This window comes from Ornithorhynchus anatinus, chromosome X1, assembly GCF_004115215.2.
Source record: "Ornithorhynchus anatinus isolate Pmale09 chromosome X1, mOrnAna1.pri.v4, whole genome shotgun sequence".
Classification (NCBI taxonomy): domain Eukaryota; kingdom Metazoa; phylum Chordata; class Mammalia; order Monotremata; family Ornithorhynchidae; genus Ornithorhynchus; species Ornithorhynchus anatinus.
In genome coordinates, this window is record NC_041749.1 from 116,055,134 (window position 1) to 116,067,918 (window position 12,785).

General features: G+C 61.6%; 1 protein-coding gene across 4 annotated transcripts in view; it reads right to left on the bottom strand.

The window, feature by feature from the left end:
- The window catches only part of CELF5 (CUGBP Elav-like family member 5), a 76,419-nt gene that overhangs the window by 2,157 nt on the left and 61,477 nt on the right, over positions 1-12,785 (bottom strand). For 2 of the 4 annotated variants that reach the window (XM_029050608.2, XM_029050611.2), the window contains exons 5-12: positions 10,935-10,986; positions 5,955-6,083; positions 5,688-5,767; positions 4,249-4,395; positions 2,431-2,575; positions 1,954-2,100; positions 957-1,019; positions 769-855 (exon numbers count right to left, since the gene is read on the bottom strand). In XM_029050608.2, coding sequence (XP_028906441.1) covers positions 769-855; positions 957-1,019; positions 1,954-2,100; positions 2,431-2,575; positions 4,249-4,395; positions 5,688-5,767; positions 5,955-6,083; positions 10,935-10,986 — 850 coding nt within the window. The remainder of the gene's footprint in view (positions 1-768; positions 856-956; positions 1,020-1,953; positions 2,101-2,430; positions 2,576-4,248; positions 4,396-5,687; positions 5,768-5,954; positions 6,084-10,934; positions 10,987-12,785) is intronic. The other 2 variants (XM_029050609.2, XM_029050610.2) reach the window with 2 other exon arrangements.

The following is a 12,785-nucleotide window of genomic DNA, read 5'->3' on the forward strand; positions in this document are numbered from 1 at the left end:
GAAGTCACACAGCTGACAAGCGGCAGAGTTGGGATTTGAATCCATGATCTCTGACTCCCCAGCCCGGGCTCGTTCCATTGAGCTACGCTGCTTCTCCAAACTCTACCCCGCCTGCCCCCAGAACTGTGCCCGGGCAGAAAGCTCTCCCCTCCTTGGCCAAACCCCTTTCTACAACGGGGGTAGACTCGAGGTTCAGCGGCCCAAGGCCGGGAAAGACTAGGGCAGGTGTGCAGGCCGGGAGAAGCAGCGTGGCTCAGTGGAAAGAGCACGGGCTTGGGAGTCAGAGGTCATGGGTTCGAATCCTGGCTCGGCCACTTATCAGCTGTGTGACTTTGGGCAAGTCACTTCACTTCTCGGTGCCTCAGTTACCTCATCTGTAAAATGGGGATGAAGATCGTGAGCCTCATGTGGGACAACCCGATTACCCTGTATCTACCCCAGCACTTAGAACAGTGCTCTGCACGTAGTAAGCCCTTAACAAATATCAACATTATTATTATTATTATTATTAAATGAGGTAGAGCAGTTGAAGGGACCCGCTTCACCAACGTGGGTGCTGAGGCACTGAAGGAACGCAGGATGCCAAGGGGGTTGGATCCTGACCCCTGACAGGTCTCCCCAGCCCCAACCATTAACCTCTCAATATCCCTCCCAACCCAGGCCCTGCCCCAGCCACATCCCAGAAACAGACCCAGGGTTGCCCGCTGGAGAGGCCCAAGGTGGAGGGGAAGGTCTGGGGCCCGGGGAGAGGAGGTGGCCAGAGTTTACCTTCCCGCTGCTGCTGTTGCTGCAGGATTGGAGGAGGCTGGGGGATGCTGTGAGCAATGGGTGTGATGGCCGTGGTGGGGTACATCGCTGGGCAGAGGGAGACAGAGAACAGAGGAGGGCATGAGGGGCTGAGCCCCGTGGCCTCCAGGGGGTGGGGGCACCTGGGCGTCGGGAGGGAGGAAGGGTACCTGTGTACTGCTGGACTCCAGAGAAGGCCGGGTGGAGGGGCTCAGACACTGCCGGGCTCTGAGCTGGAGTCAGGCGAGAGAAAGACAGAGGGGAAGATGAGCCATCCCACGGGTCTCTCTGGCCCATGCACCCACCCCAGCCGGGAGAGGAGAGGGGAGGTGGGGATGGAGCTCCCGTGGGTGGAATCTTGCACCGGGGTTGGGGAGGCAGCTGCTGCTCCTCCGCCAGGACTGGCTCTCGCGTGGAGCGCTTGCCCGCATGCACCCACAGGAATCCCAGATCCCCATCGGGCAGGCATCACACCCCCTCCCTTACTGCCTGCCACTGCCTAGTCCTCCTCCTCCTCTTCTTCCTCCCCTCACCCGTCGCCCCTCCACCACCACCAGTTAGGCTCGGCCCCAACGAGGGCCAGCTAGGAGGAATTTGAGAAGGAGGGGGACAGGGTGGATCGGGTCCCCGCGTTTGGCAGGCGAGTCGGGCAGGTCGGCCAGGCTGGGCCGGGCACCGGAACTTAGCCCTGCCGGGTAAGGTTCTGGGATGAGGGACAGAGAGCAGAAGATGGGGGGCAGACAAGACGAAGGTGAACCGAGCTGTGAGCGGTTAACCTTCAAGTGGAAAATGTGAGCCGATTTGCATGTCATTCAATTAGTGTTTAAACAAAGCCAAATCCCCAGCCCCTGCTCTTCTCCCGGGTCTTTGCCCCTCACCACTGGGCTCTTCCCCCAGGGCTTTTTCTAGGCTCTACCCCCCCCCCCCGCCCCCACCCCCACCCCTGCTCGTCTTTCCCTATCATACCCCTCCCCCATCCAGCCTCCACCTAGTCCTTGTTGGGAAACATCAGGTTGGTGTGGCCGGGGAGGACGCCTGGCCGGTCTGTGTTTAGGGGCTGTCACTCCACAAAAACCCGATCGCTGCCGACCCCGGCGTCTCCTGCCTCCCCCCCCCACGCCCCTCCCCACCCCCAACCTTCCCCCGCCGGAGCCCTCGTCTACTTACCCGGGTAGGGCACGAGGCCATTGGTATAAACAGTCTCAAGGGTGGGGTGTCCACTGGGGAAAGGCACCACCCCGGCAAAGCCATTGGTGATGGGCGCCACGAGGCCCGGCACGGCAGCTGTGCCCAAGAGCGGGGGAGAGTGTATCCCTGCGAAGGTGGGAGGAAGAAAGCCAGAGACCCAGTCGCTGGGGGCCTGAAGCCTTGCGTTGGGAAGAGGGAAAGGGGAGCCTGCCTCTCACCCACCAACTTTGCCCTCTGACCAATGATCAATCAATCGTACTTGCTGAGCGCTCACTGTGTGCACAGCACTTACTAAGCAACCCAGCCAGGTAGCATTAGGAATTAGGAACACGTCCCCACTAAGCTGGGGAGTGACTGCTGAGCCGTCTACGCGGGAGACCCTGGAGTCAGAAATTTCTTGAGCCGGAGGGGCCCTCCAGGGGTCACATTGTCCAACTTCCCGCAGCAGACGTTTACCTGATGTTGGGGCGATGGGAGGGGCAGGCAGCCCATTGAGGTTGACGGCCCCGATCTGCTGGATATGGCAAGGAGAGAAGGCCATGCTGGGGCTCAGGTAGCTGCCGTGGGAGGTGGACAGCACTGTGGTTTGCTGCTGCATTAGCTGTGGGGACAAACAGAAGGGAATCACCTGAGTGGTGGAGGCTGCACCCCGAGATTCCCTCAGAGCCACCACCACCCACTCCACCCCCTGTTTGAAGACTCCCCCAAACTCCGGCACTAGAAAGGAGCAAGGGAGGTCTCAACCTATTTTTCAGGATTGGCACATCCCCAGCCCAGGCAGAGGGCCGCTGCCCGTGCTGCTGTGCCCGGCCTGTGGCGAGCGCCCAACAAGAATGGAGGACGCATGGTCCCTGCCCTCCAGGAGCTTGCAGTTTCACGGGGAGGCAGACAGGCAAGATATGGATAACCAAAGCAGAGAAACTAATAACCAACGAGGAAATGGATACATCCATGAGTGCTGGCGTAGCTGGGAGGCGTGACTGGACCGGGAAGGAGAAGGATTAACCAGGGAGGCTTTGTCAAAGGGCTCTGAAGGTGGGGGGTTGGGGCGGGGGGCTGAGGTTGGGTGAAGCGGAGGGTGGGGGAAGGGTTCCAGGCAGGCAGAAGGTGTGAGCAGCAGCCCAAGAGAGGGACAGCTGGAGCTTCGCTTGGGCCGAGGAAAGAGCGGGAGCTGGGGGGGTGGGGGGTGGCGGGGTGGGGGAGTGAGAGAGCCCTTGGTGAGAGGGAACTGGAGGGGTCTGGAAGCCAGTGGACAGTCTGGGCTTTCTGTTCTATTCGGGAAGCAGGGAGAGCAGGGGGAGGCCCTGATCGGTGCCTTAAGAAGTTACTTAGACTGCCATCCCCATGCGGGACAGGGACTGTGTCGAACCTAATTAACTTGAACGTACTCCAGCGCTTAGAACGGTGCTTGGCACATAGGAAGCGCTTAACCAATACTCTAACAATAACAACAACAATAATAATAATCACAAGATGGGCCAAACCTCTGAGCCATGGGGTGGGGGGGGCGGGGGGAGCATGGGAGGAAATGAGGCAAATTTGGCAGGGAGAAAGTATCCAGTGGGAGAGAGAGCAGCGGTGGGAAGCGGGTGCCTGAGGTTCTCAAGCCAGCTCTTTCTGAGCTGCTCTGTGACTTGGGGCAAATCACTTAACCTCTCTGGACCTCAAGACTCCTCATCTGTAAAATGGGGAGAAAAATCCCTGCTTCAGAGGGTTGTCGCACAGATCAATGAGATAACCGCGGCGAAAACACCTTGGAGAAAAAACGGCTTCCATCAGTTTGGGATAAGAACACTACCGCAAATAATAATAACGACGATAACAACGGCAACAACAAAAATAAAATCGGTAACACTTAAAAAACTCAGAAGTCGACCCAACTTCCCCACCTGGAGACAGGGGTCCCCTGGATGTGAAAGGGACGGGAACCAGCCAGTTCTTTTGGAGAACGGCTCGGGGTGAAAGGATCCGTGGGGGCTAGAAGGTGGAGGGGGGCCCGGCCTAGCGTCTCTGGGCCGGGTGCTGGCCGGAACGGTGGCTGCGGCTGCGTCTGACCACCAGAGGGGACCAGACTCTGCAGAGACGCGGTCGAGGGGGCCGAGTGAGTGAGGTCTCTGACTCTAAGGAGTCGTCTTCCCGGTGGACTTTTTCCCAGGTCTGCTGTGGTGAGCTCCCCTGCCCCTCAGGGCCCACAAGGCGGCATTCTACACGGGCAGGGAGCTGCGGGGAGAGCTGGGGTGACTTGGCCCAGGCCCAAGGCGGGGGGGCACTCACCGCCTGGGCATAGGCGCTGTAAGGACTGAAGGGCAGAGTGAGGGACGGGGTGAAGATACCCAGCTGGCCCACCATTTGCTGCATCCGGCGCAGGGTGCGTTCTTTGTCAGTGTCGGCGAACTTGACCACGAGGCTCGAGGAGGCCCCCTGGGGAAGACAGAACGAGACTCAGTCCGGGCAGCAGAAACGGGTTGCGGGGAGGACCGGGGGGTGGGGGAGGGGGGGCGGGCGCACAGTGAGTCGGATCGAGTTAGGGCATACTTATTAAGCGCTTCCTGTGTGCCCAGCACTGTGCTAAATAAACACAGGAGTGAACAGACAAGCTAATGAGATCAGAGCCAGTCCCCCTGCGGGGCTCGGAGCCAGGCTCCGGCTGAGGCTGGGCCGGGAAGGGGAGAGCTGGGACGACGGCACAGTCCGCACACAGACAGGAACCGTGTCGCGCGCACGTACGCACACCCACCCGCACACACGCACATACACACGCGGACACCATTCATCATCTCAGAGCCCAGTAACGAGCGCACACCAAATTCTCACCCAAAACAGAACCATCAGCCAGGCAGGGAACGTAACACAGCCGTAGCCCGGTGGAAAGAGCCCGGGCCTGGGAGTCAGGAGAGCCGAGTTCTCATCCTGGCTCCACCATTTGCCTGCTGTGGGAACAGGGGCCGGTCGCTTCACTTCTCTGGGCCTCTGTTTCCTCCTCTGTTAAATGGGGATAAAATCCCTCTCTCCTTCACTTACACCGTGAGCCCGGTGGGGCGTCGGGACTGTTTCCGACCCGAACACCTCAAGTCTACAAGGGGGCTTGGCGAGTGGTAGGCACTTAACGAATACCAGGACGATTAGTCCGATCGAGATTACAACCCACAGTGCCGCAGCCTGCAGAGGGCAAGAGGCAGAGCGACTGGCGTCCAGGCTGACTCCCATACGACCCCGCCATTTTGGCAGATCAGAGCCCGGCCGTGCTCCCAGCTGACTTCCGTACTATCCTCCAGGCAGGCAGCCACGTGCCCATCCTGCAGGCCGGCTCCAGCGTGCCGGCCACAAGGACAGAAGATCAGTAGGGCAAATAGGGCACCCACAGCCAGAGGTCCAGGCTTGGGAGAGGCCCTTGCCCCGACTAGGTGACTCGCAGGCCTCCCACAGGCCTGGTCCCCCTAGAAGCCGGTCCCTCCGTCCCTCGGAGTGTGGCAGGTGGGTTCCCCGCACCCCCACTCCAATTTCTGGAACACAGTTGAGTGGGGGCCCGTCCTGGGACACATGGCAACTAGGCCAACGTTCCCACAGCCACAGAGGCCCTCAGACCAGGCCCCACAGATACCCCACCTCCGCCCCCACCCAACCCCCAGGGCCAAGACAGGATAGGATGGGCGGCAGGAGAGTCACAAGGGCAGGGCAAGGCATGGTGAAGACCCGAGGTGGGCAGTACTCACCGGCATGGTCTGGCTGCCATGGAGGGCATGGATGGCAGCTTGAGCTTCCGTGTGGGACGAGAACTTCACAAAAGCACAGCCTGGCAGAGGCAGAGAGGGAAGGTCAGAGAGCCGGGTTCCTCCCACTTTCTCCTCCTCCCGTCGGAGAGATGAAACGGTCGGGGACCAGGCCAAGGCAGGTGAGCCAGCCGAGGCGGGCATCCGTGCCGAGACCCGGTCCGACCGCCCACTCCGGAAGCCCCCCTTCCCCATCCCTGAGCCAGTCACCTTTGCTGTTGCCGTCAGGGCCCCTCAGCACCGTGCACTCGTCGATCACCCCGAAGGGCTGGAACAGTCTCAGCACGTCCTCCTCCGACTGCTGCTTGTTCAGCATACCCACAAACAGCTTCCGGTCCCCTGGGGGTGACACAGCCACATCAACCGCCCTGGGAGCCTTGCCCCCCATCTGGGGGAGAGCCCCCAGAGGAGGATTGGGGAGGAGCGGGGAGGCCGAAGGCTAGGGCCGGGGGGAGAGCCTGGGCTCGCCAAGTTCCCTCCAGCTCCTGCCGATGCCACACCCCTGTGGGCCTCAGTTTACCCAGAGTAGTGAGGTGCCATTCCCTCTTATGAACAGGTCTGAGAGTCTCCAGAGCCCAAGGCCTCGTAGATACGGGTTGGTTCTGGGGCCTTGTGGTCTTTCAGGTGGTTCCATCAGGGGCAGCCTCAGACCCAACCAGGCAGACCACTGGGCCTACTTTTCAGACCCAGAAGGGGAGCAACAGCCAAACAGTACTCCCCTGGCTGTTCCCGGCTCCCCACGGGGCAGTGCTTGGCAGATGGCCCCAGCTGGAGGGTGGGTTAAGGCCCAAGGCCCAGGACCACGCCTTGGAATGGGGATACCGGGAGACAGGAGGGCCCTGGGGAGATGTCTAGGGGAGGTTCCTGATTGCCAGTGGCAGGTTCAGAGAGGCAGGCCTCAACTGTGGCCAAATGAAAATGACTTGTGGCGAGCAACCCTGTGAGGAAACCATTAGGTCTCCCGGTGTGCACTTACGGGGAACACACACGGGAGGGCTGATAGAGATCTGGTCAGGCGGCCCCCACTGCACCCTTCCATAGAGGCGGCCCTCTGGGCAGGGGTCCCGTTGTCCCCCACATGCTGGCCTGTCCTCAGAACCACAGCTCTTCACACCACATACACAGCGCAGAGAGGCTTGTCCTCAGGTGAAGCACACGGGCACACAACTGGTACCCTGGGCATGCATGTGCACCACAGACAACTAGGAGGGCCCATGGGCCCCATCCTTCCCTCCAGACACGCTTCTACTCTCAGCTGGCCTGCAGGGTCCTATCCACACACACGTGGCCTGGAAGTCCGTGCCGGGGCGGGGGAGGGAGCACCTGGGAGCCTGCATGGAGCTAGGTGAAGGGACACTTTGGTCAACTCTAATTCCTTGGTCAGGATTGGGGGAGGCAGACCCCCCCCCCCCCAACTGACACCAGATGGACTGGCACACCGAGGCTCAGTGGCACAGATCTCACTCCCTTCTACCAGGTTGGAAAGGTCTCCCAAACCTTCCCGGAGACTCAGCTGGGCCTCCCTGAGTTGCTAAGACACCATCCCGGCCCTGGTGTCATTCTCTGTCACTACCTGGCCCCTTGGAATTTCCGCTCAGGCCCCAAAAGACAAGAAAAGGACCAGTTTATGCCTGTCAACATGATGACCTAGGCCTAAGGAGCTGCCCCCTGGGCTTCCGGCTGGCACCTGGGCACACATCTGCCACCACAGCTTCCAAGTGCAGGATCCCGGGGACCCAGCAGGGATTTCCCTGTCCCGCTGCCGTGCCGATGGATCTACCTGCCCACTGCCAGGGCCACAGGCAGCACCAGGACTGGGCCCCCAACCGGGTATTGCTCTCACTATCCCAAACAGCCCTCATCCCCTACGCCCCATAGTCATCTTCCACCCCCTTTCTGATTGGCAATTTCCTATGCTGTCCAGCAATCATGAAAATTGTCTCTTCTCTTGCCTGGATGTTGAGTTGAGTTGTCATGGAAACCCATTCTCCAGCAGCCTGTCAGTCAAGGGGGGGGGGAGATTGGGGGAGGGGGCTAAGGAGAACAGATTGCCCGATGAAGCAATGACTGAGAATATTAGAGGGTGGAGGCTCAGCCAATTCGCAGAGAGGGAGGGAATGAACAGGAGGAAGGAGGGAGGGAGGGAGGGAGAGTGCAGAGGAGGAGAATGGAGAGAAGGAGAAAGAGGGGGAGGAGGAGGATGGGGAGGAGGAGGATGGGAAGGAGGAGCCTGAAGAGTTAGAGCTGGCAGGTCCCTGGTTCAGATTAATCCCAGGGACTGGGCTCTAGAATGGCCTTGTGCCAGGGGTTCTGCCACACTGGAGACAGGGCAGGGGAAAAAGATGAGGACAGCTCCGGGGCCCTGGTTTTCTCAGCCCAGGGAGCACCTGGGGGTCGATCTACCAGCTGGCCCTGCTGCCCTGAGGCCCAGGCCATTTAGAGGCCAGGGCTCCGGGATTCCCAGCTCTCGGGTCTTCTCCTGGATGAGAGGGGTTTTCAGTGTGCCCTTGGTGGCCAAGAGGGGCAAGGGGGTGCCTCAGAAAAGCTGCTGTTGGCACCAGAACTGCCCCCACCTCCGAGGGTCTGGGGGTGGCCCACCTCTAGGAGCCCTGCACTGGGATTCACCATAAACTGCACCTGCATCTGTCTCCCTGCCTACCACATTTCCTTGCCCGCCCAGCATGGTGGCAAGTCCACCTCCCTCCTGCTCAAACTCCCTCTTCTGATGGGATCCCTTCCCCTCACCCTCCAACCTGTCAACCACCAACTCCCAATCCCAGCCCCTGCTGCAGAAGTGTATTGCCTGGAGCGCAGGTCTCACTGGTGCCCAGGGAGGGGTGGCCCAGATAGCACCTCAGAGAGGAACACAATCTCTCCCCTACACCACTTCCCCAGCAGGACAGATTCCATGAAATGCCCAATGCAACTGATGGCCGGAGGACCAGAGGGCTGGGCTTGGCAATCCAGAAGCTGGGTCACCACCTCTAGAGGGAGAGAGGGAGGGAGAGAGGAAGGAAGAGAAAGAGCGAGAGAAAGGGTGGGGGGAACTGCTATCCAGTATTTCAGCTTCCCTCACAGTAGGAGATGCGACGCAGGGCCCTGGAGTCCAAAAGGAACAACCATCCAACACCCCCACTTTCCCACAGCATGTCTTCCACACCCACCTTCCTGTTGGGGAATGGGAGAAGGCAGCAAGGGGAGAAAGGAAGGTCAGGCCCAACACAGAGACCTCTGGAGAGCTGAGATGCTGCCACTGCTGCAGTGTCACCCACTGGGTGGGAACAGAGACCTGCAGTGAACTCAGTATGAGGGAACCCCCACAGCCTGCGCTTTCGGGTCCCCTCTTGGGCCACGGCTCCTCCTCTGGGAACTGGGGGAAGAATGAACCCCAAGAAGCTCCCCCAGAACGGCAAGCCCTCCAACACCTACAGGGCTGCGAGGCTCTAACCAGACACCTCAGGGGTGAGCCGCCCTGATGACCCCATTGGCTCTGGGGGCAGGCCCAGCCTGGCCCAGGTCTCCTTCGGCCTTGCACCTTTGGAGACACACAGACGCCTCTACCTGGAAGGGGTGTCTGATACTACTAGTCAGGGCTGATGGAGCATAAAGCAGGCAGATCCCAAGCTGGCGCTCTGCCTAGCTACACTGGTCTAACAAGATTCAGTAGGGGCCGGGGGCACTGCAGGGGCGGGGCGGGGGCCGGGGGGGGCACACCGCAGATGAGTTTGTAGCCGGGGCATATTTTGTCTTAGGATGGCAGCGGCTCGTCCCCGGCGAGCCCTGAGGGGTGGTGCCTTCCCTCCCAGTAGCCTGCTCACCCCTGCCCACCGCCATCCTCCTCCTCCCACCCCACCTCCGCTCTCCCTCCCCCTGGCAAGGCAATAAATCCCACTGAAGTCCCAGCTGCAGGCTGCTCCCAGCTCCCTCATCATTCCTGCACCGTCATGGCCCAGATAGGAAGGGAAGGCTGCGAGGAGGAGGAGAGACGAGGAGGGGAGGAAGGCCCCCCCCCCCGAATGTTAGGAAGGTGGGGGGAGAGGGGAGGGAGGATGAGGATCAGGGTCCAACCGACAACAGAGACAAGGGCCCACAGCAGATAGGCCGTCATCCCTGCCATGCCATTCCTGCTCCCTGTTGTTTGTCCCAGCCGCGGCCAACCTTGCCATTCCCTGGGGGATAGCCCAACTTTCCTTGGGGGATAGCCCAACCCCACCCTGTATCCCCAAGGGGTTAAGTTTCCCCTGCCAGCACCATCGCCAGGGCCACCGGCGGCTACCGAGACTACCGTGGAGCCCCACTGAGCTCTGACGGCTCAGAACCGTCCCAGGTTTGCTCCTGGACCGCCGCCCCCACCCCGCTCCGTGCCATCCCTCGGCCCTCAGCAGCTGAGGGGCCCACTGGGTACTCATTCCCGTTTGTGTGTGCGGCTGGGAGAGTCAGCCCCCTCTCCCCCTCCTCTCCACAACGTGGACACCAATGCCCCTCGGCAGTCACTGGATTGCAACCAGAGGCCCCAAGGGCAGACTGCCAGCCAGAGGGGCGACAGCTCTCATGTCCCCCATATGCGCCTTGCGCCAACCCTTGGGGGAGGGATTTCCAGGATGCCCCAACCTCTCCAGGAGAAAGATGGATTGGGAATTGGGGGGGGGGGGAGGTGCCATCCCAATGCCCAGAGAATGCGGCACCTGAACAGGGCGGCGAGGCTGGGGGGATGGGGACGGGACCCTGGGGAGCAGGAAGGATGAAGCTGAGGCTGGAGGTGTGAGAGCAGAGGGCTGGGGGGGGGCGGGGGGGGGGGTGTGTGATGGAGCACGGTAGGTTGGCCCCGATGGGAGCTGAGGCTGGGCTCGGGAATGGCGGATGGGGGTGGGGAAGTGAGGAAGGCTGAGATGGCACCATCATGTAGGCGGCTCCAGAATCCCGGCGCATCCAGAGAGGGAGAAGACTGTGAAGAAGCCGGGCTGCCAGAAGGCTGAGGGGGGCAAGACTGGGGGAAATCGGGAGTCTAGTGAAGAGCAACCCACAGGATCCCAACTGTGCTCCCCATTGGGGGCGGGCCTCCTGGGGCCTGGGAGAAGAGTGTGGGGGCGGGGAGAACCCAAAAGGGTCCTGGGTAACAGCCTCGCTTCGGCTTTGCGGGGGGAGGAACAGGGGCAGAAGGCCCAAGGAGAAACAAGGAGAGATGACAACTACCTCCACGGCTCTCACTGTCCGCGGGCTTCACCTGGATCGGCCGCGCCATCTGCAAAGAGAGAGACAGACCCTGCGTGAGCGAAACCTCAGACAGCCTCTGTGAGGGGAGCCCAGGGGCTGGAGGGCACAAGAGCCCAGGCAAGGGGGGCACTCATTCAGGAGAAGCAGAGGATGGCTCTTCTGGCAATGCCAGGCCGCAGTCACTGGCACTGGGGCTGCTGCTGCTGCTGCTCCTCCTCAACATCATCATCAGACACAGAAGGTCACGTGCCCACGGAAGGGCAAAGTGCTTGGCCCTCCTCGCCTCAGTGCTTGCTCCCTCTCTCCCCTGTCTCCCTGCTTAGTCAATAAGGAGGGAGGGCATTGGCCCAGAGGTGCCCACTGGGAAAGGGGCTGAAGGGACCCCCGGGGCTGGGATGGACCCGTCGCTTTCCGGGGAGTGAGGCATGGCTTCAGGCTCGGATGCAAAGGTTTGGGCGGATGGTGGCGAAGAGCATATCCTGGCCAAAGGAAGGACATGGCACAGACCGGGGTGGGGCCGGTCCACCCCAGGGGAACAGCAAGGGCAGCAAGATGGGCAATGCCCTGGCACCGTGGCACGGAAGAAGCCGGGCCAGGGAGGTCCCAGGTGCTGCTGGGAGCAGAACTCAGCCACTTCTCCAGAGGAGCCTGGCTGCCCGTCAAGCACCAGCGGGTGGGCCAGACATGGCCGGAGAGCCCGAGGTCACCGATGGATGTCAGGCGACTGGGGGACTGGGAAAATCCCAGCTGCCCGGTGCCCCTGAGGGCCGGGGTCGGCCCCAAGCAAACAAGGAGCCACTCAGCGTCAGGAAGGAGAGAGGCGAGCGGTAAGTCAGCTGGCCGTGTCGGTTCTGGGACGCCAACGGATGGAAAGGGGCCTTCGGAAGCCATCCGTCCCCAGGACGGGCCGCTGGAGCCCAGAGGAAGGAGCCAGAAGACTCCACCACAGCGGAGGAGGCTGCGACGGGAAGGGTACTCAGCTGGGAGGAGAGACAGCAGGCAAGGTCTCATCCCCCTTGCTGGCTCTGAGTTGTAGCCTCCTGGGGGTGGGAGGGGGGAGGCAGGGCGGGGGAACAGGGGTGACAGGACTGGGGGAGCTGTCCGTCCGCCCGCCCGTCCTTCCGTCCGTGCCGCCTGAGCGGGGCGGTGGGGAGGGGCTCAGCCCAAACACCCAGCACGGCTGCGGCTGCTGCAGTTTGACTCACCAGCACGAGATCGGGAAGGGAGGAGCCGCCGGGAGGGGCCGGCCCCTCCCACTGGGGGAGGAGAGGAGAGGGAGAGAAGGGCTCGGAAAGCAGCAGAAGAAAACCGGGAGAAGGGTCACTTTAGATATCCTGACCCCTCTGTGCCTGGGCTCCCAGAGGAGACCTGGGGCTAACTGGAGATGGTCCAGTCTCGGGGGAGGGGGGCTGAGTCAGCACCCCCGCCTTCCGGTTGAGGAACGGAATGAGGGGCCTGGGGAGCGTCGATCCAGGTAGTGGGGGCTGGAGGGGTCACAACCCCAGCCGGCTGGGGGGAGTGGGGAGGAGGGCGCCACGGCTTTCCCCACGGCCTAGATGCCCAGGCCGGGAGCTATCCTACTGGATGATGTGTTTTTCAAATCACGTCTCTGGTCCCAGCCCTCAGGGCCCTCCTAGGGTCAACTGAGGCATGTGGACTTGAGGGCGTGGGGTTACTCTTACTGGGGATGGGGGGTTGGGAGCAAGAGTGGGGCAGCCCATAGGGCTGGCGGTGGAGATGGGGGAGGAGCAGGGACCCCATGTGGCTCTGTCCACTGCCTGAAAGCCTCCTGGATGCCTGGGCCCACGCTGGAGACTTCATCACCGC